General features: G+C 48.9%; 1 protein-coding gene across 14 annotated transcripts in view; it reads right to left on the bottom strand.

Annotated features, from left to right (window-relative positions):
- Positions 1-1,570: 1,570 nt before the first annotated feature.
- The window catches only part of LOC141917816 (transcription factor 4), a 239,568-nt gene continuing 215,060 nt past the window's right edge, over positions 1,571-26,078 (bottom strand). For 10 of the 14 annotated variants that reach the window (XM_074811390.1, XM_074811396.1, XM_074811391.1 and 7 more), the window contains 6 exons: positions 24,152-24,355; positions 10,059-10,194; positions 9,111-9,273; positions 6,861-7,090; positions 6,276-6,418; positions 1,571-6,017 (listed from right to left, as the gene is read on the bottom strand). In XM_074811390.1, the coding sequence (XP_074667491.1) occupies positions 6,282-6,418; positions 6,861-7,090; positions 9,111-9,273; positions 10,059-10,194; positions 24,152-24,355 (870 nt within the window). In that variant the 3' untranslated portion in view covers positions 1,571-6,017; positions 6,276-6,281. The remainder of the gene's footprint in view (positions 6,018-6,275; positions 6,419-6,860; positions 7,091-9,110; positions 9,274-10,058; positions 10,195-24,151; positions 24,356-26,078) is intronic. The other 4 variants (XM_074811389.1, XM_074811394.1, XM_074811402.1 and 1 more) reach the window with 1 other exon arrangement.

Here is a 26,078-nt window from a genome sequence, read left to right as displayed (position 1 = left end):
GCAGTCATGGATGAAAAGCAGGGATGTGGGCTCGGGGGTTGGCAGGAATTCACAGAATTGTCTAGGTTGGAAAAGACCTTGAAGATCATCCAGTCCAACCATCAACCCAACATTAACACCCCGAGAGTTGGCAGGACACGTGGAGACCTGCCCCGGGTGGGCGCAGCGGCACAGGGCTGGCCTTGAAACCCACTTTCTCCAGGAGGGATTAATTTGAGATGATTTTCTGAGAAGTCTCAGCACCCTCCCCCAGGAAATACCAGGCAGCCAGTGTCTGCAGTTATTTAAAATGACCCACTCTCCTGGTCAGGAAGGAAAACTCAAGTTAAACACATCATTTCATTTGTAACACTCAAAGAGACCAAACTGCATCGTTCAGTAGCAATAATGAGTTGTGGTAGAAGGGTGAACCGCAGCAATACAACCCCGTTCCTCGGCAAAACTCAAGGTGTTACCACTCAAAAGCTTTGCAAGTGTCAGATGCCCGTCGTGTGTAACTGAGGAAATCGAGTCGCGGCCGCCCGGATGGACCTCGCGGGCTCCTCCTGCAGCGAGCGGCCGGCGGCCGTCAGGAATAACTGAAAAGATCCCAAAGACACCACGCAGGGTGAATAATTCCTCCGTGCAAACCTGCAATTGTTTTTATGTTTGTCTCGGGTGTTGTAAAAATGCTGAGAGAACCAGCCCCCCCAATTTCTCCAACCCAAGGCCGTTCCACCAAGACCCCCCTCTCAGCTCATACATCCCCACCACCACAATTTGCACAACTTTTTGGTGGAAAGAGGTGATGCAAAGAGTTGGTGCAGGGCTGAACTCGGTTTCCGACTTGAGAAGGTCCAACAGTGCTGACCAGAAGTGAATTATTTAAAAAAAAAAAAAAAAAGTGTAAATACCGTGAAACCATGAGTCAGGTTGGCAGCGCTCGGTTTACAATGATTGTGTCTTCGCTCCAGCTCCAGCCATGAAGTTGTAGCAGAAAAAACCGTGCAGAACTGCTGACCCACCGACGCGGCGAGCGGGGGCACAGCGAAACGCGTCGCCGTTTCCATTTCCGCCGATAACGCAGCCTCGAATTTTACAGATTCCGCCCGTTTTTCCAAGGTTCATGGGGTGGCTTTGCCCACGCTCCAGCACACCCCTGCTTGCTCTAGCAGGTGCTTTGGATTCTTCCCGGGGTTCAAAGAGTTTTTGGGTGAAATACTGATGTTTTACTTATGGAGCAGAGTAAAATTCGCATGAGAATGAGAATGAAATGATCTTTTTAGAGCACCGAGAGGACTGGAAAGCGCTTTGCCAACGCTCCCACCCGGTGAAGAAGCCACCAAGGGGAGAAGCCTGAAGCGCCCGGCACCGGCTCCTCCACCACACACACCAGGACACACAGAAACGACGGGTTTTTACCCAAAACACACACACATATATATATTAAAAAAAAAAAAAAAAAAAAAAAAAAAGGCACCCATTCTCCTAAGAAACTCCCCCAAAACCAGGCTGGGGCACGGCGGCAGCTGGACGGCCCCGGCAGCGATGGGCAATGCGGAATGAAATGAAACCCAAGTGTCGGAAACGGTTTATAAAAATGGCACATTTATTGCTACAGAACGGTCATGTACATGACGGCATCGAATAACTACAGATGAGAAACAGGTAATGGCCTACACCAAGCTGTCTTTGTTTGCTTGTCATCTTCTTGAAGGAACTCCAGCACACAACCTGTTTGGACACTTCTACAAATCAGAAATACACCAAAAACATGAAAAAATCGAGGCACTCAGCCACACATTGAAAACAAGGTGTAACTGTTCATCTTTTTTTTTTTTTTTTTTAAATATTTTTCCCTTTTTTTCATTTTTTTCCCGTTTTTTTTTGTTTTGTTTTTACTGCTGCAGCTATGTGTATAGTCGCAAAAATTTCCCCGTTGCGACCTACAACTAAAAAAAAAAAGCTACCATACAGTTTCATCTCAATAACACATGGTAAAATAACATCTTTTAAATAGTAAAATAAAGTAACAAACTTTTACTCAGAATGATTCCAAAAATCTACAAAGAAGAAATATTCAGAATCTGACAATTTTTTTTTTTTCCGTAATATTCATGGTATAAAAGGATTGCTCCTGTGAAAAATAAGCCAAATATATTTTTTATTTTTAAATTTAGTTTTTTTTTTTCCTACTAGGGTGTACTACAGTCTATTTTATAGCAAAAAGAGCACTAGACAAACGAAGCTTTATAACAAAAAGCCAGGCACTGATACATGGTAAATCTCTGCTTTTTTTTTTTTTTCTTATCTTCACTTAATTGCATCACAAGTAACAAGAATGAAAAAGGCCACAGTTCATATATTTTCACCATTACATAAGTCTATAATACTTGAAATGAGTATGGTCAAACCAGCACTGCACAAATATGAATCAACTTCAAGTCCCATGAGAAAGAACATGTTTTTTAAAAAACAAACAAACAAAACAAAAACGAAACGAAAAGGTAGGGCCCCCCCGGGCCCTGGTGCCCCGCTGTGTTAGAATTCATCGTATTCCACCTCTAGGTTTTTTTTTTTCCAGTCAACCAGTGGACTAATTTTTTCTTTTTCTTATTTTTTTCTTGTTTTTCCTTTTTTTTTTTTTTTTTTTTTTTTTTTTTTTTTTTTATTTGTGCTTGTTTCCACTGAAATCTCGTCATTCCTGGCAATATTCTGTTATTGTTCGCTTTTGGACACGGATCATATTCTGCCTATTGGATACAAAGGTGAACCCCTCCTCTCCCTGACCACCCGTCTTCGTCGCCTTCCCCGCCCCGACCCCTGCAAAAAAACCTAAAAAAAAAACCCAAAAAACCTCGGAAGACTGAATCAGTACAAGTTGCATCACTGGTAGGACTGACAGTTGTATAAACATTAGTGTTCCTTGCAGCTACACAGAAGACAAATGGTAAAAAAGTTCTAGATGAACAGATTCCCTATTCAGCATATTCATAAATTACTTGAATGTGGAGGTGGATCAGTTCAGAAAAAGCTGCTAATTCAGTATTTTTCTTTATTACCACAGGGTACAGCTTTCTAAAACCTTCACCGCTTTCACTAAGTCTCATCAGCTCGATCCCCTCGGCGAGATGCGCACACCTTACCTGGGCTGGGGAATAACGGAAAAAATGAGGGACTACACCCCCGGGGGGGGGCGTTGGTTTTGTGTTTGTTTTTTAAATCTTGCCTCATCGGGAGCGGAAGCCGGCCGGGATCCTCAGTTCTTAACTCCGGGGAGGGGGGGGCCGAGGGCTGCGAGCCTCGGGGTGCCCGCGGCGTGCGGCCGCTCCTCCGGTTCAGAGCCCAGTGCGAGCGGAACAAGAAAAGCTTTTCCTTCCTTTTTAAGTTCCAGAAACTAAACTCGTCATTTATTTTCTGTCCACAGATTGTTTTAAATAAACATGAAGTTGGTCTTATTTTTTTTTTTTTTTTTTTTTACAGCGTTTAGCAGAAGCACAGTCCTCAGCACGGCGGTGATCATCTCCTTGCCGCTCCCTACCCCGCTCGGGTGGTGCCACTGGGACTGACCCCAAACCGAGCGTGTTCCACCGGTTCTGAGGTCTCCTGGAAAAAAAAGATATGGCTTGTTCATCGGCATCGTGCTCTGGAGGGACGACCCGCGCGGCACGGAGCAGCAGAGCCCTCCGGCCTGCCGAGGGGACCGCTGGCCGTCCTTAGCGCCGCCCGGGCTCGAGCTTTATTAAACCCCCTCTCAGATAAACCAGGCCTGCTCCAAGTCCAGCTCCTGCAATAAGCCTCAGTGTGGTCTCCTCTAGCGGCTGCTCTAGCAGTTGAATCCACCTCCACATTTGAGAAACTTATCGACAAATCAAAACATTGAAAGTTTTATCGCTACTGAACATATTTACAGTTTTCAGCACGCACACAGCTAATCCAAATGGGTATGGGGATGTCGAAGGTGAGCACGTGGTAACTATCATATTTTGTTCTTTACGTTTTCAGAAACAAACATAAAATTCAGATTCTTGTATCTCACTATTTCATTTAAATGAGACTTTTTTTCAACCACACAGATTTTTATAAACAAAAAAACTGATACAATGTATTAAAACACATAATAACAAGAGTCTACATGTAAAAATATAACTTTTACATACACAATTTCAAAATAATGATACGTTTGCCATTTGTTGCATAAAATTTACAAATGTATTTTTCATTACTATATAACTGGCAAAACAGGAGAACAGATGGAACATTTAGACCGTTTGATGGATTTATGGCATTTATTCAGTGTTGATAGGTGGAAAATCTACTCGAACAGGGAGATTTTTATTTAAAATACATGCCAGGTTGGTGTGGCTGTAAAAATAGAAACTGGAATTAGAGACAAAAGGATGCTGACAAATACTTAACTAGGAGCACTATCTGTTAATCGTACTGTACACCAAAGTCAATCGTTATTAAGATTCACTATGGAAGTTGGTTCAATTGTGCCCAGACTTCAAAGCTAGTTATCTGATGAGCTGCTGTGCCATAGTTTGAGCTATGTTACTATTAAATATGTTAAGTAAAAACTTCATTCGTACTGGCCAGAGAAATACTGTACTACCACCCCTCCTCGAGAAAGTGCAACTTAATGCTTTAGGACTCATAAGGCTTGTTATAATGCTGCATGATGACCGGAATTGGCATTTCACAAAGAAAGGAGGAGGCAGCAAGTGGTCTACACTTAAATAATCCACTTAAAAACGAGAGAAGAACAACAGAAAAAGAAGTCGATCAAATCTGTCACACTACTTGCAATTTTCCCCCGCGATGGTCCCCCCCCCCCCCCAAATCTGACCATGTATTCAGCAACGCCTCACTGCACACTATTTAGGCTACACACATAGGTAACACTTTAATCGGTTCGTTAATCACAGCCACTTTGATTATGTTATGTTTCCGATGATATAAACATTGGAAGGCACAGTGGTAACATTGTAGCATTCTAACCTTGTACCTCTGAAAATCCCAGAAAAGGGTCGAGCGGGGCAGCGGGGCGGCCGGGGCTCGCTCCCGCGCCCGGGGCGCCGGCCCAGCGCCGGCCCCGAGTCCTGTCTTCCCCCAAGACCGAAGAAACAACTCTCTACGTTAGTTATGAATGAGAAGCAACGTCAGGGTCAGCATTTCATCCTGCACTACCCCTCCAGAGACAGAGTTGGCACTACAGGTTACAATAACAAAAACAGGGGAGAGGGACAGAAATAAGACAAAAAAATCCTTATTTACAGTAAAATCTTCTTTTTAAAAAAGTTAATCAGTACTATTTTTTTACAGGAGCAAAAAAGTCTGAAACAAATGAACAAAAGCTTACCATATTCACTAAATTTTTAATATATATTTATATATATATTTATATATATATATTTGTCATAGGTCTATAAGATCCATCTGTTTCTCCTACCCTAAGGAATGGCTAATGTCATCGCTTCAGTTTTCATTAGGACGTTTGCTGGTTTTGTAAATATCTGGGCAGCAAAGCTTCCCTTTTAATATCCAGTAAGTATAAACACTAGCTGTCTAGCACACCAACAAAAACGCTCATTTTTTTTTTTCTTCAGAAGTACACTTTTTCATTATTGCAAGTTTACAATTTTAAATTAAATATTTTTTTCAGACTTACAAATTAATTATATTTTTTTTTTTTTTTTTTCCAAAAGAAGTTTAGGCACAAATGCATTGTCCCACAGTGTGGAGAAGATTGCCATTCAGTCTCTAGGCTGTGCACTTACAGCTCGGAACATACTGCGTTAGACATTCTGCATGATATGTTAAAGAGAGTCGTCCCTCAAGTTGCACTTTTTGTTTGTTTTTTCTCGGTTTTAATAATCGGGAATGCTGAAATCTCTTGCGTCTGTGATTCTTAACTACTCAGACTTGTCTTATATTACAAAAAAGGGGTTAAGGAGAAGTGTTTATGTGGGTTTAAGATAATACAGCTGTTAAGGAAGTGGTCTCTTGCTTAAATGAAGAAATGTGGCAACTTGGACCTGTGGAAGAAGTAAAAAATCTCATCAGTCAAGGGGACGCGAGCGGGCGTGCCCACACCCTCCCCCAGCAACCCGCCGGAACGCTGCCCTGGGAGCCCAGTGTGCCCGCGGGGCGCCCCCCCAGATCCATTTAGAAGGGGCAGGTGGGCACCCCCCGCCCCGTGCGCAGCACCCCGGGGAACAGCCCGGCCTGGGGCGGGGGGAACCCCCCGGGTGCGGGGCACAAGGCTCCCAGGGCACGGCGGAGACCCTACTTGCCTTTTTTTACATCTGTCCCATGTGATTGGAGGCATCTCCCATCCCAGGGTGGGGTCCTGCCAGGGAAAGCGGAGGAGGATCTGAAGATACTTTCTCTTCTTCCCTTCTTTTCAGACACGCCGCTTTAGGATTCAGGTTTCTTTCTGTTGAAATGAAGCAAAAAACGGTTTCAAATATTCACATTTTTAGAGCGGATCGGGCTGTTCACCGCACGGGCATTTAAAATAATTCACTGCCAGTTACTCAACAGTCAGGGCGAGGTTCATGGTTGGACTGGAGGATCTTCAAGATCTTTTCCAACCGAGATGATTCTGGGATTCATTCCAGCCCCGCTCCAGGAACCCAGCACGCTGACGCGGAGGAAGCGCCCTGGGCAGGTCCAGCGCTGAGATGCGGCACAACTGCGCACCCAAGCTCTGCCAACACCCCCCTGGTTTGTGCTTCGCTGAGGAGCAGCCAAGCTTAATATTGAATTTGGATCTTGCCAAAGAAGCTAAAACGTGCCACGGGCCTACACCAGCACCCCGCGCGCTCAGAGGTGCCGAAGGCCGGCAGGGACGTCGGGAGACGCGGCGGCACACTGACCTCGCACTTGCTGCTCTAAGCTGAGGATGACGGCCACAGCCTGGTGTAAAATCAGGAGCTTGGTCTGGGGCTTGTCGCTCTTCAGATGGAGCTGCACCATCCGGCCCAACTCCTTGAAAGCCTCGTTGATGTCGCGGACGCGCAGGCGCTCCCGAGCGTTGTTGGCCATTCTCCTTTCCTTTTCCCTCTCGGCCTTCTGCTCCGGTGTCAGGTCTTCGTCATCGTTATTGCTGGGAGACAAAAGGAATACATCATTTTCTAATGATGTGGAAAATAAGCAGTGCAAAGATTTTCAACAGGCTTTGTCCAAAACCAGGCCTACGAGTCATGAGCAGACACATTCTGAGCAGTTGGTTGCTGCTCCTCATCCACCAAACCTGGGCAAAATTCAGTCCCCTTCAATTTTACACGGAGTTAAAGCTCCAGGTTGTAACAAAGCTTTACAACCTGCAAGGTGGGACTTCTGGTATTTTAAAGAAACAAAAAATACAGCTTTTTTTCAATAATGTATTTTATCACAGCCAAGTTTTACACCGTGGCAAATCTCTTTAACCTGTGTTTCAGGACACGCTGGGGGCTCTCTGCTCTGCTCCAGTCTTCGCTGCTCGTGGCTTCGCCCCGGAGCGAGGAGCTCGTCCCCAACCAGTGACGGGACCTGCCCCTCTCACACCCCACGGGCTCCGGCCCCTCAGCAGTAGCTTCCAAGCCAGAAATCAGCCATGTGTTTCCACATTTCCCATCATTTGGGTTTTGGAAGAAACTTTTTCTACAGCGGTGGTGGGGAGCCACGGGCAGCACCCCAGTCCCTGCATGGAGCACCGGCAAAGAGCCACGGAAATAATTCACGGCTGTGAAGAGCCCTACGGTGAACTTCTGCATCCTTTCTGCAACAAGACTGCTTTCTATCCAGATAAAACGATGATTTTAAATTGAAAACACATCCACCGGTGAGTCACTGGCACTATATAATTTGAATTGGTTATGCAAATAGCGTAATAAATTTTCAGCAGCCCTAACAACATGGATTTAGACATATAACTAAATATCAGGAGTAACCTTTTAAAGCTATAAGCATGTTAAAAGCAAAAATGTTAGCCTACAAAAGCTTCAAAGCACATATAAATATGCATAAGCAACAGCATATTTGTTGAATTAACAAGAACTACGATCACCTCACATCAGCATAAAGGTGCTTTCTTCTTACCATATCGTAAACGCACGTGAAAGCCTCACTTCTACATATGGTTACTTCAACACATTTATTCAGAGAAAATCTCGAGTGTCATGTATCTTCTCCAGTCATAAGAGACGCGAATGTAATTAAATGTAATTAACGTTTTAAACACCGGCCAGCGCCGGCCGGAGAGGTCCGAGTCTCGGCGCGCTCCCGGGGGCAGCACGTCTGCTCAGCCGCTTCTTCCCTCGGCTGGGTTTTCAGACAGAAACCAGGCGTGGAAGGAGAAAAGGCAGAAGGACACTGCCGTTCACCTTCAGAAAAAAACCCTGAACAAAGCAGGGCTGTGCCTGGATTTCAGCTTTATTGGGATTTTTGCTACAAAGCTTGGGACTCAGCTGATGAAGAGGAGTATCAGCAGTCCTGAGCCGTGCCCCGGGCCCGGTGGTGAGTCCCAGGGACAGAAGTAAAGCCTGTGCCTTGCTCAGGCTCACGTCTGCAGCACCCACAGAGGTTCTTCACATTCCCCACGAGTGGCCAGATGATATAATCCAGCTACAGCTTCGCTAGTACTTTCCAAAAATTTATATAGAATACGCCAAGGAAGCGAAGGCCTCTAAACCCTCCGCTTAAACCTAGGGAGCCCTACAGAAATTGAGGACTGGGAATGACAGATTTATTTCAGAGGTCAAAGAAAAGCATACGGTTTGTTAGTTCAGATGCAGGTGTGATCAGCTCTCAGGCACATTTTGGTGAAAATCCATACTGTATTCCAATTTGCAAGCATAGGCAGAGAGGAATAACAGCCTAATTCGTCCATTTTAGCGTAACGCAATTTCTTTAGAGATTGTGGAGAACTTGCTCAAGTGTCCAAATTTGTGAATTGTTCCAATTTGAGGACGTCCTGGAGTACAGGTACCAGAAAGGTACTCGGTACTGCCAGAACAGCCACGCCGTTCCGCTTAGGCTGTGGTTTTACCTGCCAGGAAAAAACCTCATAGTTTCCTCCTGTTCTGTTCACTTCATCGAAATCCAGTAAAGGAATTAAATGAAGCGACACTATTATATACTGTTACCTAGATCTTGACCTAGTAATTGATTTGATATCCTTCTTGTCATCCTCTAGTTTCTTGTCCTCAGAAGACTTTGTGTCCTGGAGGTTTTCATCTCCCTCGTCGTCAGATTTGATTTCGGAGCTCCCCGAAGAGACGCTCTGCCCCTGCAGTCCGGTGGGCATGCCTGCGAGAAAAAAAGACACGGATGAGGGGTCAAGGCCAACGGGGTGCTGTGTCCCCCCCCGCCCCCCCCCCCCCGCGAAGGGTGAAGCCCCCGCTCGTCGCCGCAGAGCCCGGCGTGGGGACGGCAGCTCCTGGCAACGGGTTTTAGGTGAGGCTTTGAGGTCTGGAGAAAGGGGCACAGGATGATGAGATGCTACTCCTGCTCCTCAATCACTCTGTAACTTCTTCATTTTCAAATAAATCTTTAATATGTAATTATCATCAAATAATCAAAATACCTCGGCTGCAATGAATGAGCAGACCTCGTAAGCCATCGTAATAGTTTGGGCAATTTATTCCTTGCTTTAAGAGGAAGATCAGCTGCCTCTAGGCCTAATTCCAGCGTGCTCTGGGTTTGCAAAGCCCCGCAGAGGAGTCGGGGAGGCTCAGGATGGTGCAACACACCTCATGAGCCGAGCAGAGGCACCCCGGTGCTGCCCTGCCCGCAGGCAGAACTGCGAAGGTGGTGGAAAATCTGCGGGTCTGAGTCTCACCTTAAACTCAGCCGCTTTTTGACATGTGTCCAGCAGTTTTCTACACTCTGAATTTTGCTGCTTAAAGCAGCCCCAGTGTCAAAACTCACTGTCCAGAGGGAAGTCGCTCGCACGCTTCCAGCTGTAATAGCTGGAGGATCTCAGCATGCAGAGATAAATTAGCACACAGGCTCTGCGCCACGGTCCCCAACACCCCCGCGACCACAAGCTCGGCCCCCCAGAATTCCAGGAATTCCAGACGGTTGGTACTCACCCCTGTAGGGGTCCTGGGGCGGGTTCAAATCCGGGGAGGTGGCGGACTGGACGGGCAGCTGGGGGACCGGGACCTGGTTTGGCACGAGCGAGTGGCTCCCGCGGAGGCTGACCCCGTCCTCGCGGTGCGCTCCGACCTGCCGGCGAGGAGACAGAGAGAGAGGCAGCGGTCAGACCCCGAACCCCCAAATCCCGGGGAACCCCGGGGAGAAGGATGGGGATGATGGAGCCGTGGCGCCGGGCTGCGTTTCACTAGAGGGCGCAGATGGCCCGTAGAGCCGCAGAGCAGCACCGCGCACACCGCGGCACCGCGCACGACGCCCCGCGCGCGACACCCCGCGCCACACCCCGCGGGCCGCCCGGGAGGACGCGGGGCCTCCTGATAAAACCCGCCCGAGCAGCTCAGGCAGGTAAAACGTCAAATTGTCTCCCAGGGTGCTGCAGCCGAGCGCGCCGATTCCTACCCATCTGTCTTCTATCATGTCCGCCAACAGATCTGACAATTATCTTAATGCCCATATGCTTAATTGTGGGCTTCTCAATTCCCCCACCGCTATCGGAAATCCTGCAGGAATTTCAATTTGGCATCCGACTTTCATTTCGGGGGATCAGCTTCGTGGGCCTGCCATTTTTTTTCCCCCGTAATGCCAGCTAAGCCTCTGACAGCGGGAGCTGCGGCAGTGAGCGGCGCGGCCCCCCGCTCCCCCCCGAATACAATAACGTGTCACCTGCCTTTCCAAAACGAGCAGCCCCGTCCAAATTAGCGCTCGCTGTATTTCATTAAGCACCGAGTCCCAAACCCAAAGGAGCACGAGCCCTGCCAACGCCGTGACTCCGGGTAATATAGCAATAAAGGTTTTATTAAACACTCCAGTAATGCCATCATCGGAGCTGACAGCGCGGGCGTGATGGCAACGCATCCATCCCTCCCCTCGCCGTGGCTCACGGACACACTCTGTGGAGCAGGGTTGCTCCTTCATTAGGAGACCGATGAGAAGACTTAAGTAGCTGAAGAGCAAAACTGTCACAAGTTGATATAAAAGCACCCGGAGCGGGAACGCTGGCGCTGCCTCCCCCCGAGCCCGGGAGGTACCGACCGCAGGGACGGACAGACAGCGTGAAAAACTCGGCGTTCCACCTCCTCAGGTGCAGGCAGCCCCTCCCGCTGGAGTGAAAGGGGTGATAAACCTGGCAGAGAACTGTAAATCGCTCTTTATTCTCCAAAAAGTAAGTGCTCAGGCAGATAAAAAGATGGAGGGATGTTTCTAATCAGACTTACAAGATAATATAGGATAATTGTTAACAGCAAGTCGAGACCGCAGTAAGAAAGATAAAAGGGAATCCTGCCAAGGGGAACTTGAGAAAATCTTTTACTACTAGACGAAATGCAAATAACCGAAAGCAAGTGTAAAATAGCAGAGACAAAAACTCTCTCTTTGTTGCGACGTTTTAATTTTTACAACATGAGATACTAAGAAAAGACTGGAACCGGAATTATTTGGTTTTAAGAGAGAATCGGTTGTTACGGGGCGCTTAGAGTTCGGCAGTTCCACTTCCTGAAATCTCCATGCAGGAAAGGCAATAAAATCCTGATGACATCCTTCTGAGGAGAGGAAGTATTTTTCCCCCCGCACCTATGAAAGAAAACGCCTGAAGACACAGGCTGCCCTTCCCCAACCTCAGCGATGCCCAGCGCCGCTGGACACGACCCTGGGCAACCTGACCGAGCCTGCGAGCTGGCCCTGACCCCAGAACTGGCGCCACCACGAGCAGGGGCTTCACCCCAGCCACCTCCACAAGTCCCATCCAATCTACATTTTTCTGTGATTCTACAAAAGACCAAAACCATTTAAGTTTTGAGGTCGATGAAGACAAAAGAACATATGATACCACTTCTGGTTGGCAACCACCCACCCCGCTTCGAGCAGAGCTCCCAAGAGGGGCTGGAAGCTGTAAAGGCGCTGTGACAGACGCCACGTCTCCCTCCAGGTCCCTCCCTTTTCCTCTTCAGCCTCCCCGGGCTCCATCCGTGACCTGTGCAGGCAGACAGACAGACAGACCCAGAGATGGCAAGCATCCCATCCTGCTCCTGCCCTGGAGCAGCCCACCTCCTCCCCTGGACCACCTCCGTTCTGGAGCTACACAAGATGCCTCCAGTTGGGTGGTCTGGCTTGAAGAGGGACAACCTGGCTACCTCGATAGTTGGCCTGAATTCTTGAGGACTACACCTTGTTTCACCAATGTCAAGAAGCAGACATGGTAATAATCGAAAGCTAATGATTTGGAGGATTTTTAAACTGAAGCGTTGGACTGAATTCAACTGGATGCAAAAAAAAAATGCCATAAAGTCACCACCACTCTACCACTGACACCGATAGGAAGTTTTAGTTACACTTTAAAAATTAGTTCCAATAAAAAAATTTCCTCACATTTCTTCTCCTTTAGGTTCTCAAGAGATCTGGGAGGTAACGACCTGCATTACGTCTCACAGCTGAATGACAAAACCCATCAATTCTTTTATTCCTTTTCACAACCCACTATGTGATCAATCTTGCTTGTTGAGACTTGCAACTCTTTGTCCTGCCAACTGGCACGTTCCAGGCTTGCTCAGTGAGCAAGTCCAACCTCTGGCCATCTCTGCACAAAAGAAAGATCATTTCTTATCCGCTGTGGTTGCCTTCGAGCCCATTTTCCCCTCTCTCTGGGTGGGAGGTGGGCACCCCGAGGTGGGACAGAGCTCACCTCTCCCACCCATGACCCTCCCCATGACACAGCGAGGGGGCTGCTCCAAAACACCGACACTTTTGAACTCTACAGCTACACAAACCACCTGGCAAGGGCCTTTCCACAGCGTGTTTTCCTGGGTAATTTATTTCTCCAGCTTCAAGCGTTTGCAAGAAGATTGAGGCAGCCCCATCACTTCATTATCCGCATCTTCTGGGACACGGCGAGACTTCAACTCCAACTCTACCAGGCTACAAATGCCTTGTGCATGCACGTGGATCTCTACTAAGAGATCAAAACCAACCCACGCCAAGTACTCCCCCAAGCAGAGGACTACGAGGGCCAGTTTCGGTCTCTGTCCTGTGCGGGGGGACCCACATGACCGCTTTGACAGCAAACTTCAGGTCTCAGATGCCCCCTAAAATGGGCTGGCCCGGTTTGTCTTTTTAAACATAATTTCCTTTTCTCCTTTAAACACCATCAAGGCTTTCCACCCAACCTCCAGGAGCCCAGGACCTTCAAGAGCACGACCACGCTGCCAACGCAGCTGAAACCCAGGTGACCTGCTGAAATAAAGCCCAGCCTACAGACGCTGGGAGGGAGCGAACGCAGCAACGCTCGCGAGCTCAGGGAGCTCCCGGCCCCGCTGGCGACGCCGAAAACGCTGCGTTTTCTGCTTCCCCCTCCCTCCTCAGCCAGCAGTGCCGCTGGTTTGTCTGTTATACAAACAACAACTCTGCCCTGAGGTGGAGCGAAGATCTGAATCATTCCCCCCCAGCCGGGGAGGGTAGATTATAAATAATACTTATCTTTAGAGAATCAAACTCACTTTGAAGTTCTATTAATATTTTATTTATTTCCATCTCTTTAAACAACCCCCTACTGCAGCACTCAGCAGATTGGAGTGGAAAAAAAACCCCAACAAAGAACAAATCCTAAAATGTGCAGGGGAGGTATAAGCAGGCTCTGTTGTTGATGTGCAAATAAATCCCTGCCTTAAGTTCCCCTTTGCCATCGCCATCCCAGGCACATGCAGGTGCATACTCACGTGTGAAGTACACCCCAACTGAGGTAATTCAGGGAAAAACCACAAGAAGCCCCAGTCCTGGGGCTTTTTTGGCTATTAAGGTTAAAAAGGTTCCTGTAAGATAAATAAATACTGGTACAGAGAAGGCTGATCCCAGAGGCAGGGATCAAAATCAGAGGAAGGATCAACATCGTTCTGCGGCCCCTCCAGTGGCACGCACCTACTAGGCCGATGGACACGGCACCAAAACCTGGACAGAGGATGCCTGAACTGACACAATCATCTCGGTTGGAAAAGCCCTTGAAGCTCCTCCAGTTCAACCATGAACCTCACACTGATCGTTCTCAACTCCACCACATCCCTCAGCGCTGGGTCAACCCGACTCTTCAACCCCTCCAGGGATGGGGACTCCCCCCCTGCCTTGGGCAGCCCATTCCAACGCCCAACAACCCCTTCTGCAAAGAAATCCTTCCTAAGAGCCAGTCTGACCCTGCGCTGGCGCAGCTTGAGGCCATTCCCTCTTGTCCTGGTGCTTGTTCCTTGCGTCAAGAGACTCATCCCCCCTCTCTGCACCCTCCTTTCAGGGAGTTGGAGAGGGCCATGAGGTCTCCCCTCAGCCTCCTCTTCTCCACACTAAACCCCCCCAGTTCCCTCAGCCGCTCCCCATCACACCTGTGCTCCAGACCCTGCACCATCCCCGTTGCCCTTCTCTGGACACGCTCGAGTCATTCAATGGCCTTTTTGGAGTGAGGGGCCCAAAACTGAACCCAGTCATCAAGGGGCGGCCTCACCAGTGCCGAGTCCAGGGGTGAGATCCCTTCCCTGTCCCTGCTGGCCACACTAGTGCTGATACAATTCACACCCATATTCATCTTTTATGGTATTTTAAAAACTTTAATAATTGGAAGAAAGCTAGACCCTGTCTTCCCTTCCCTGTGCATTTCTGTTTTATAGAACAGATATCAGCACAAACGTCAGGTTTTTCTGGTTATGCTGGTCTGTGTCTATTCCAGATTATCTGCACTATCTACACATTCATCACGAATGGGAAGCTGTTTTAAAAAACTACGTGGAAATTAATTCTTGAATACTCAGCATTTCATGATGGAGTTGTGTACCTGTAGTTCACCCAGATGAAGAACACGAGGCTGGGATAATTCACTGGGAAAATAATTCAGTTTCACCTTTGTTCCACAAAGTGCATTTTTGCTTCTTTTTTAAAAAGCAACTGTTCTGCTAAGATGCTTATTTCACCGATGCACTGAATTTGGCAGTTTTGTGATCCCTACTAATATTATCCCCACAGAGAAGGGTCCCCAGAGCAGGGTGCTGGCCTAAGCCCCCCTCCACGGCTCCAGACAGGGGTGCCTAAGCCCCTGGGAAGGACGGATCTGTCTAAAAATCCCTTTTATACAGAGCGATCACGGATTTTTATGTAAAAGGAGAGCTTCCCCCATTGAAGATGTATACATCACCCCCCCAGAAGTGAAACCCTGCTCTCCATGTGTACCTTCCCAGCTGCTGCCACGGGGAAATGGGGGGCCAGGGGGAATGGGTGTCCAGGAGGAATAGGGGGGTCAGAAGGAACAGGATCCAGGAGGAAATGGGGTCCAGGGGGAATGGGGGACCAGGAGAAATGGGGGGCCAGGAGAAATGGGGGCTAGGAGGAATGGGGGGGGGGGGGGGGCAGGAGGAACAGGGTCCAGGGGGAATGGGGGGGCCAGGAGGAACAGGGTCCAGGGGGAATGGGTGGCCAGAAGGAATGGGGGTCCAGGGCACCAGCTTCCCACCCTGCCTCCCCCCCCCAGCACACAGGGGCTCACCTGCTGCTACGGACAGACCGGGAAGACGCTCCGTTCTCAGCAAGCATAAAGAGAAAAACCTGTCTGCGTGGTGAGCAGCACCCCCCCACCCAGTCCCTCCTCAACACACAGAGCTGTGCTGGTGCCTCTGAACTGCACCCTCGCCGTGGAACCCCCCGGCACCGAGAGCCCCACAGCGCTGCCTTTCGTTTCAGATCACCTCCGGTTCTGTGTCACGGATGTGACGGTGGAAACTTTATCGTCCCGAGCAAGGAGAGCCCCTACCTGACCCAGAAGTGAATCCCGAGCAGCGGTAAGAAATTCTCATACAAATGTTTCTTTTATTGCTCACAGATGGGCATTTGAAGTTTGGGCATGGTAAGGAGCAGACATAAGCTGTAAAAAATGGGGAAAGGTTTCCTATGAAGTTACGAGCGTTGCAACCTTTTCCTTACGGTTAACCCCTCTCACGCTGAGAGGCGGCCGTCTCACACGCAATTAACTTTCTAAATACAAAGGAAAAACTATCACCTACAGCCCTGATCGCAGCTTCACTCTATACTTAGGGAAAGATTATTCCTAACCGGGCAATATCATGGACAAACCCAACGAGCAACATGCTTTGTCCTTTTAAAAATGATGACCTTGTGTTATCCAATTAGATAAATAAAAACATGCGGCAAGAAAGTTGTAAGGTGATGCATGTTAACATGTGTTCAATATTGTCAAAATTTATAAGTCTGACAGAAAGCAGATTTGTGCAAAGCCCTTATAAACCTCTACCGCTATATTAAAAAGGGAACAGCGCAGGGCACTCTGACACAAATGGTCTCTCACTGTATGTGTGTATTATTGGTCCAAATTATTCACCCTTATTTAACTGCACCGAAGTCTTTCATCTCCATGCTATACAATAATAGTTTCCATATGACCGGTGGCTCAGCTATAAATAAGATCAAAAGCAAAAGAAAGGATTTAATAAAAAAAAAAAAGACAAAAAAAAAAAAAAAAGACATTAAGAGTGGCATTAAATCAGGGAAAAAGCAAAGTTCACATTTTTTTCTACAGAAAAGAGAGTAGTGCTGAGTACTAAGCAGCTCGCCAAATATCTTATGAAAGGGCCGTTTGCGAGCCAGTTGTATGCGAAAGCCGTTTAAACGGAGTCTAAAGCGGCAAAGCCGGACTTTGCCGTTCAAAGGAAGGGGCCAAACGAAGATGAAGGGGCCAAAAAGCCCAAGTGCCACGTCTCAGTGCGAGGCCGGGATGCCGGGGAGCGCGCCCCGAGACCGCCGCAGCACCCACGGGTGTCCCGAGGGGTCCCCGCAGTGCGGCAGCACCGGGGGGCTGCGGGGGGGGCGGGGGGCAGAGCCGGCTTCCAGCCTTTTTTTCCAAAATCTGGTGCTACCGAGGCCGCTGATGCTGAGCTCCTCTCCCCAACCTGTCCCCCCCACCCCTCCATGAGCGCTCGCTCAGCGCGAGGGCTCCCACACTTCGCCGGCTTCGCGTTCCCACCGTGGGAGATAATTGGAGTATTTTAAGGGAAAGCAACCGGTTGCGACCTATTATGGAGGGAAGTGGGCTGCCATGGCCGTCGGAGGGAAGTCACTGCAATAATCACTGCCATTTCTTTCCAGCAGAGATGATTATTCATTTAAGTATTGGCTAAATCCAGGGATATAAAGGGTCCTAAAGTACAGGATTAAGAATATTAACTCTTCTTCACTGAACGGCTGGGGAGGGAGGGAGGGGGGAAACCCCGCTGCAGGCAAGTTCACACACCTGGATACTTTATTCTGGTTCCCAGTTGTCCCATTTGGAGCATCAGGTGCCTGACCCACCCTCGCTGCTGCCTTCCTCCCCCCCCCGGCACCTTCCTCAGCTCCACACCTCCGATTCAGCCACCACACCAAGCCACGCAGACATTAAAACCCGGCAACCCAAATACGATGCGGGGGTGGGGGGGTGGGTTTAACCATGTGCCTAATTAGCTGGTTGGAAATGAATGGAGCCATTGTGCCAGGACAACGCTTTCCTGAAAAGGTGTCGGTTAAATATTGGTCAGCGGTTTCTCTCCTGGTCAAAATGAAGTTTATAGCTCCAAAATAATTTAAAAATATGATAAAGGCTCTAATTGCGCAGCATTAGGAATGTCAACCAATTAGGCAGAAAATGGTGCTATATAAAAACCCTACACTGGTGCCTGTTATGTCAGACTTCATTCCAGTAAGGTCATTCTGTCCGTTTTTTTTTTTTTTTTTAAATTTATATTATACCTGCTCACTAGAAAACACAGTCAAGCAAAACAAACCACAGACGCAGCAGCTACAACTGTGCTAAAACTTAAGAAGAGAAAAAGATAGTAACAAGACAGCAAAAGCCAAATTTTGTCTTTTAAATAACGCCAAGTCGCTTGACTCTCTTTGTTTATGTACGAATGACATAACCGAATTACTTCATGAGCTGCTACTCTAATTCCTAGGGGTGGAAAATTCCATAAGTTAATTTAATGTGGATGTTAAAAAAAAAAAAAAAATACACACGAACACGCTCTCTTCCTGTGGGCCCTCACGTGAAGCGTGCAGGCTGGCTGACGGGCTTCTAAGCGCTGTCTTAAATGTGATGTATAAATGTGAATTTCTGGTTTATAATTTTCATCAATACTTTTGTGCGCTGCTGCAAAAGAAACACGTGTCTTCAAAGATCCCTGTGCAAAAGTTCGGGTTTTGCTGTTTCCTACAGTTCGAGTCGAAGTGTTACGATAAAATCCCCGCCATCCGCACAACCTCTGAAATAACAGCAACTGCGGAAAGCCAGGGAATTCACGGCTAAAGCTCAAAATACACGCTCAGCTCAGGCCCTTGAGAGACAGAGACGGGCAGATTAAATCAACCAAAACTCCCAAGTTTTTATCTTGACGTGCGATTTCTAAAACTTTGGCCTTGAAGACCCTTAAGAGACAGAAACGTTACGAGCGGCCTGACGCCAACCCCTCCCTCGTCCATCATTTCTAAGCCACACTGGCCTCTTCCCAGAAGGTTTTTTGCGGGTGTCCCGGGTGGTTCTGTACCGACTTTAGAAGCCCGCTGAAGGGAGGTCACCTCCCTTTTCATTACCGTGTTTTCAATCCCGCAACTTGCCCGCGCACGTGCTTAACTCCAATGGCACGCGCGGTCCCAACGGGACGACTCGCGGTGACGAAGTCGAGCACACGCACCCGGGGGTGTTGGTGGGGTGGGAAACCCAAACCTCCACCTCCCCGGCTTGATGAGGGGGTCACCCCCTTCAACCCCACGACCCCCAAATTCCCCCTGCAAAGCGCTGGGGCACAAGCGGGGGGATGCTGGGCGCACTGGAGAGGTGTTGGGTGTTCAAATTCCACCCTTCCACCCCGCCTGACGCCCTGCGAAGGCTTCCCCCGCGGAGCTCCTGCACCCGAGGGCTGCGATTGAAGAAATATCCCTATTTTGAAGCTTTTCTGCTGCCCCTCTCCTGGCTGCACGTGCTGCGGCTGCGACACAGCGGGCGCAGAGGAGCAGGCGGCTCCTCCGGGCTCTCTCCGCTAAACCAGTTTGCTGCTAAACTGGTATCAAACACACTGTATTTGTAAACGGTGCGAATGAATGCGCACGGGGAAAATTGGAAACAGGGCCATCAGCGAGTTCCAGGGGCCTGCTAAAAATTAGTCAATGCTTAAACGCTCTCCTTACCGGGCCGCTAATAAAAAAAAAGCGAGGGAATGTAAAATAAGAAATCCCTTTTAAGCCAGCCTGCTGGAGCAATCCGTTCGCTGCTCCCAGCCACACAGCTGTAAACCTGGCCTGGCTCCAGGCAAACCCGAGCGCTCCCAGTCCCATTTCCAGCAGCGTCTGACCGATCTCTGCCTTGGTTTTTGTCTGGGGAGAAAAGGCGCACATCTGCTGCGCGAGGGAGAGCGCGGGCAGGGAGGGAGCGTGGGCAGGGAGGGAGTGTGGGCAGGGAGGGGGCACGGGCAGGAGCACGGGCAGGAGCACGGGCAGGCAGTGCGGGCAGGGAGCGTGGGCTCCGCACGCCCCGGGGTCGCTCGGGCGCGCTCGGGCAGCGCGCGGTGGGCACAGCCGCTTCCACCAGCGCGCTCGACAAGTTTCCGGTCCATACCTCCCACTGCTACTTTATTTACTGCAGCTGGCCAGCCTTTTATAGCCTGTTTCATGTATTAAAATTCAAATGTGGAAAACATTACCAGTATCCTCCTTGATTTTTTTTTTTTTTTTTTTTAAATTTTTTCCCCCTTCAACTTCCTTTTCAGCGTGGAATGTATCAAATGGTCAAAGGCTAACTTCAGACTGACTCTACTCAAAAACTATTTCCTTTGTTCTTATGTTTTTACTTCAAAATTCAGACCAGTTTTCCAAAAGAAATTATCGGGCCCGACTCTTTCACCCAAGTTACGGTTTCAGACAGTGAGTAATGCTGCCTGGGAACGCGGCAGACTCTGCCTTTGCAGAGAAACGTCCCCGTCTTGTTTGCAGCAGCAGCGCTGCCCTCAGAGCATCCAAACTCTGCAGTTACCTTGCTCCGACCATCCACTTTCTTAGCAAAGTCCAAACAGAACCAGTCAGACCCTGTCATTCCGTATTTCTCCTGAAAAACGCCAAGTGCCTACACATTCCTAAAAATACGAAGGCCTTTTTTTTAGATGCACGATCCTGGCACTTCGATTTCTCATTGTTGCTGCTTTTTTTGTTTAAATCTAACTTCACCTACATCTGGTATTTAAGTGAGGAGCACATATTTATGGAACAAACTGTCTCTGAAGTGATGCCCTGGGTGCATGTTCCATCAGTTTAACATATGCAAAGCGAACAAAGCTACAAAAATTAAACTCTTTTCTCTTGATTGAGAGCAGATATGCAGAAACAGTTGTAAGTCACAGATCTGGCTTTTAATAAAGCCAGATTTCTTCATTAAAAGCAGTATTGTTTAAACACTGGAGGAAAAAATAGCTTTGTACAAACTAAAATCTTAGATTATATGTATCCCAAGTGTATTTAACATATTACCTGAGGCCAAGCTAAATTACAATCTAGAATTTCCTTTTGTGAATTCTCAGCAACTGCCACAGAGAGCAAAACAATGTCTGGTTCATGCTAATTTTATTGGGGAAGGGGAGAGGAGATGGATTTAACTGAGCTGCTGAAAAAGCATCTTTTTACCTCTCGGAGCCTTTCACCAGACCCTTTTCAGTTAACACTTCACATTTTTTTGAATCTGCAAACGGCGCAGTCTCAGTTGTGGCTTTTAATGATATTTTACCCACGACAGAGTCACTTATAGTAACGTTTAATTTAAACAAGGAGCAGAGCCTGTCACAAACCTGCCCTGATTAAAAAAAAAAAAAAAAGACAAACTCCCCCTTATTTTGCTTTCTCAGGTGCTTGATTTCAACTGATGTTACATTTTAATAACCTGAAGCGAGAGAAACTATGGGCAAATATTTTGCTTAGGGCACTGTGTGTGGATGAGTCTGAAGGGGAGAACTGTTCGGTCAAGGCTAGCTGGCTAAGGATACCTCAACATCAAACTTTTTCTTGCAGGGGGAAGCAGGAGCCAGCTGGGATATTTAAATTTCCGTATGAGATGGCAGATGTCGGGTTGTGAAGGCTCTGGCCGGTGGTCAGCGCTCCCAGTTAGCCAGAAAACCTTGCCCTTGGCCAGAGACGGAGCGTGCCGAGGGCTGCGGAGCTGACCCCAGCCAGGCCAGACCCCGCTGAATAAAGCCACGCTCTCCATCCCGCTGCAAGCTCATTATTTTATAATCACCTCACCCACTATCGCGACAGCGCCGAGCGCGGGGGCATCCCCGGCGCGCAGCAGGCCAGGGAACGTGGTAATTAGCAAATAATTGGCCACCAGAAGAAGCTCCTTCCTTGCCCTAGCAGTTGCCTCACGCTCTGGCATCAAAGTTTTTCTTTCTTTCTTTCTTTTTTTTCTTCCCCTGTGAAAAAAAGGAGGAATCCTGTCTGAATCCTGTCAAATAAAACTCTAAATGTTTGCATTTTCCATATGATGTCTAATCCTATTTGGAATGCTTCTGAACATTTGGCCTTGATTACATCTTGGAGCAATGAATTTCACAGGTCATTGTGTGTTGAATAAAAAGTATTTCTTTTTGTCAGGTTCACTGAATGTCCCCTTGTTCTTTAATTATGAGGCAGGATGAATGGGAGAGCTAGATTTACCTTCTCTATGCTGTCCATTATTCTATGTACCTCTATTATGTCTCCTCTTATTCAGCTCCTTTCTAAACAAAATCACCACAATCTGTTCAACCTCCCTTCACAGGAAAATCCTTCCGTGCTTGCAATCATTCCTGCTGTTTGTCCCCGCGCTCCTCCTAATTCCACTACACTTTTTTGAGATAGGAAAACCAAAACAGAAGACAGCTCCAGGGAAGGTGTATTACACACATGTATGTACGTGCAGATACATACCCGAGGCACACACTGCCACTCCACCAGCTCTGGGGTCCTTTTTCATGGGCTTTTTCAATTCAGGGGGGTTTTGGTCTTGTTTTTAGGGATTCTTGCAGAGCGAGGAGAAATTTCCATGTGACTCTAGCAGAGGCACACGCTCTCCTCCCTCTATGTATATGGTTAATGGAAATTCTTTCTTCTAATCTGCCCTGCCTTGCCCTTAGCATGTGGGATGAGCAGGGGATCAAGCCCAGTCCTCCGCAGCGCCACGCAGCAGCAAAGCGGCCACGGATCTGTCAGGTCCCTTTCTACTTCCACAGCTTTTCCCCCCATCTTAACAAACCTAAATAGCTTGAACCATCTGAAAATACTGCCAGATAACTCCTCGTTCCCTTCCTCCATTCCACGTGAGAGTAAGCAACTCTATTTCTGGAATGAAATTTGGGAATATAAAACCAAGTGCCTTTTAGTCCCGTTGAAGACCGCACTGATCTGGTTCAGCTCTGCCCGGGCACAACTTCGCCGCGTCCTAATCAAGAATCACCGTTTCTCTGCTCCCACAGGATCGTCTTTTGTCATTAACTTCTGCTGCAGGACTTGAAGATTTCTATAAACTCACATGCATTGTGTTAGATGGTTTTCCTTATTATTTTTCTGACATACCAAAAACAAAGAATATTGAAGCGAGATGGTTTTCCTTTGCAAGAAAGAAAGCAGCTGCAAAATATTTCCTTTGCAAAGTGCAAGCTGTCTGTCCTGGAGCCCCGAGTGGTGCATGTCAGGCAAATTATAGACCTGATCCTTCAGGCTTTGGGGACACACCAGTCACCCGTAACGCCAGCACGAGCCCAAGGCGGGTCTGCAGAGCCAGGCTCCTCCGCACCCACGACTTCTCAAGGGAGAAAGAGCTCATAACCCCACATGAAACACGTGCCACAGCGAGCACACGCAGCTCTGGCTCTGAACTACCTCCTCCTCCTGGCTTTAAGCATAGGTTTAAAAACAAGGATGAGATTAGCTCCCATTCCTCAAACCTTCTTCAGCCCCGCGTGCCAAAACCGCACCCGAAACGAAAAACCGCACCCGGCTTCCCGCGTAAGTGGCGGGTCCTGAGCGAAACGCAACGCTACGGACTTCTGTTTGAAAGCAAAAAAAGAAAAGAATTCATGGGGAGGGGCAGGGAATTTAGGTTCACCAAGCCTGGAAGTGAAAGTGTAAACGAACCCAAGGATTTCACACCCACCTCGTGCACCCACGGACCCACACGCAGAGTCTGCCCCTTTGTGCACGTGGCTAATGAGAAGGGCAAACTGGTGGCCCCCAAACACAACCCCCCTTCCTGGAAAGGTATGGGCCAGCCTGACCCCACCACTGGGGGCCAGCCTGACCCCACCACACATTCTGCTCTCAGAATCCCAGAATCATCCGGGTTGGAAAAGCCCTTGAAGCTCCTCCAGTCCAACCATGAACCTCACACTGACCGTTCCCAACTCCACCACATCCCTCAGCGCTGGGTCAACCCGACTCTTCAACCCCTCCAGGGATGGGGACTCCCCCCCTGCCCTGGGCAGCCCATTCCAACGCCCAACAACCCCTTCTGCAAAGAAATCCTTCCTAAGAGCCAGTCTGACCCTGCCCTGGCGCAGCTTGAGGCCATTCCCTCTTGGCCTGCCGCTGGTTCCTTGGCTCAAGAGACTCATCCCCCCTCTCTGCACCCTCCTTTCAGGGAGTTGGAAAGGGCCATGAGGTCTCCCCTCAGCCTCCTCTTCTCCACACTAAACCCCCCCAGTTCCCTCAGCCGCTCCCCATCACACCTGTGCTCCAGACCCTGCACCAGCTCCGTTGCCCTTCTCTGGACACGCTCGAGTCATTCAATGGCCTTTTTGGAGTGAGGGGCCCAAAACTGAACCCACTCATCGAGGGGCGGCCTCACCAGTGCCGAGCACAGGGGTCAGATCCCTTCCCTCTCGCTGGAAGACGCACACACGCCTTAGCGCCCACGAAGCGGTGAACCCCCCTCCCCGTCCATCCCTTCCTTCCCCCTCCCCGAGCCCTCCAAGCAGGTTCCTCTTCCACCCCACGCGCTTACCATGAGCGAGTGCCGGTTGGCGGAGAGCAGGCCGGTGCCGTAGCCGGAGCCCAGCCCGGCCATGGCTCCGTTGTGTGACGGCCCTATCAAGCCGTGCATGTCGGCGTGGCCCCCCGGCATGGCGGTGGCGGGCCCCACCGCGTGGTTGCGCAGCACGTGGATGGCGTCGTCCAGCCTCTCCAGGCGGTCCTCGATCCGGCTTTGCTGTTTGGGAGCGAGAAACAAAGCGGGAAGAGCATCAGCAAGCGCGCGGGGCTGCCCAGCGCCGGGCACGAGGCGCTGCCGCCGGTGGGCGTGGGGCGCGCGGGGGCACGGTCACTGACAGCCAGTCCTTCCTTCTCAACCCCTCGGTGTGTTTTTTTTTTTTTTTTTGTTGGTTTTAGCTTTTTTTTCCCTTTTTTTTTTTTTGGAGAGGAGTGGTTTTGTTTCCCTAGGGCAATGTTTAGAGTAGCGTTGTGGGGAAGGAGAGAGCATGGTTAACACGAGTACAGCTTTGATTTTCATGGGCAAAACAGGTTCAATGATTCCTCATGAACATAATCATTACAGTACATATGTTGCCCTCTATGTCTTTGAAAAGTTTTAGTGATACTTAAAAAAAAATAAAAAAATAAAAAAATAAAAAAGAAGTAGAAGTAAAGAAACAAATATACCTCTAATTGTAATCAATCTCTAACCGGGATTTTCCTCCCCCCATCTAATCCCAGGATCACACACAAAGAGAGGAAGATAAACTACCAGCTCCTACAGTCCCTCGCTGCCAGTTGGGTTTTTTTCCCTACAGGTATGCATCCAGAAATCACTTTTTATCACTGGTTAAAGCAGCGATAAATACTCTTCCCTAACTGAGCAGCTTACGGTGAGCAACGTGGCAAGGACTAGCAGCCGGGGCGGTCGCGGGGGGCGAGGGGTGCGATGCCGTTGGGGTCCCTACAACCTCAGCTCCCACTTTTCCAACCATCCTAACACCCACAACCCCGAGAACCCCGACCGCTGCTCTCCCGAGTTCCTGCCTCCCAACGCCTCCCAACGCCGCCGCGCTCCGGCTAAGCCAAAACCCAGCCCCCGAGGCGGGCTGCTGGCGGGGCGACGATGAGGAGAAGCAACGGGCCATGGGGAATAACAACCTCAAGGTTTCAGCCTGCCCTGGCTGCTCCAGGAAAGGAGGGCCCCGTGTCTGCGTGGGGGTGCTCCACCAAGAACCCACTGCGGGAGCTGCTGCCCGCAGACACCCCCCTGCACCCCCTGCTCTGCTTCCCCTGAGCCCCGTCGCTGTCCTCAGCCATCCCCAGCACAAGCCAGGGGCGGGGCTGGGCACCTCAAGTCTTTGTTTTTTAATAAAATACAAAAGGGGTAGCTCAACAGGACAGTCCCCCAAATACTGGGGAACCTGAGCTGCAAAAATCATTAGGTGTAGCTTACGGATCTCTACAGCAAATCTCTTAACCGACCCATCGCGCTCCAAAAACCAAAATAACTAAAAAACCTCCAGAAGACACGTTGTCTAGAAAATATCATGGTCAATCAGGAGAAGGATTTCTGGTTCAGGGTGGAAAAACCAGTCTGTACCAATTCCTGACTCTGGCAAACTTCTAAGGAAGTCAACATCACCTTGTCCTAGGGGGTTAAACACGGTGCTCTCGGGAATTATCCGATCGCTTTTTTTTAAGGAAGCTTTTAAGCTCTAGTGCTGTTTATTTTACACCCGACAACATGTCAGGCTTTTCACAGCTGTTAGTGAAACCCTCTCGACTTCCCACCGAGACCAACAATCAAGAAGAGCAAGACAGAGGACACAGGACCCTCTACAGCTCTTCGTCCTACTATGCTTTTGACCAACTCCAACTCTTAATCCTTCCATTAGGAAAGGTAACAAATCTTACTGCCATCCCTTTAACCCTCTCTGCCACGTAAGCGTTTAGGCCCA

The sequence above is a fragment of the Strix aluco genome, chromosome W, assembly GCF_031877795.1.
Source record: "Strix aluco isolate bStrAlu1 chromosome W, bStrAlu1.hap1, whole genome shotgun sequence".
Lineage (NCBI taxonomy): Eukaryota > Metazoa > Chordata > Aves > Strigiformes > Strigidae > Strix > Strix aluco.
Note: the sequence above shows the minus strand (reverse complement) of the source record. Positions and strands in the feature narration are given on the sequence as shown.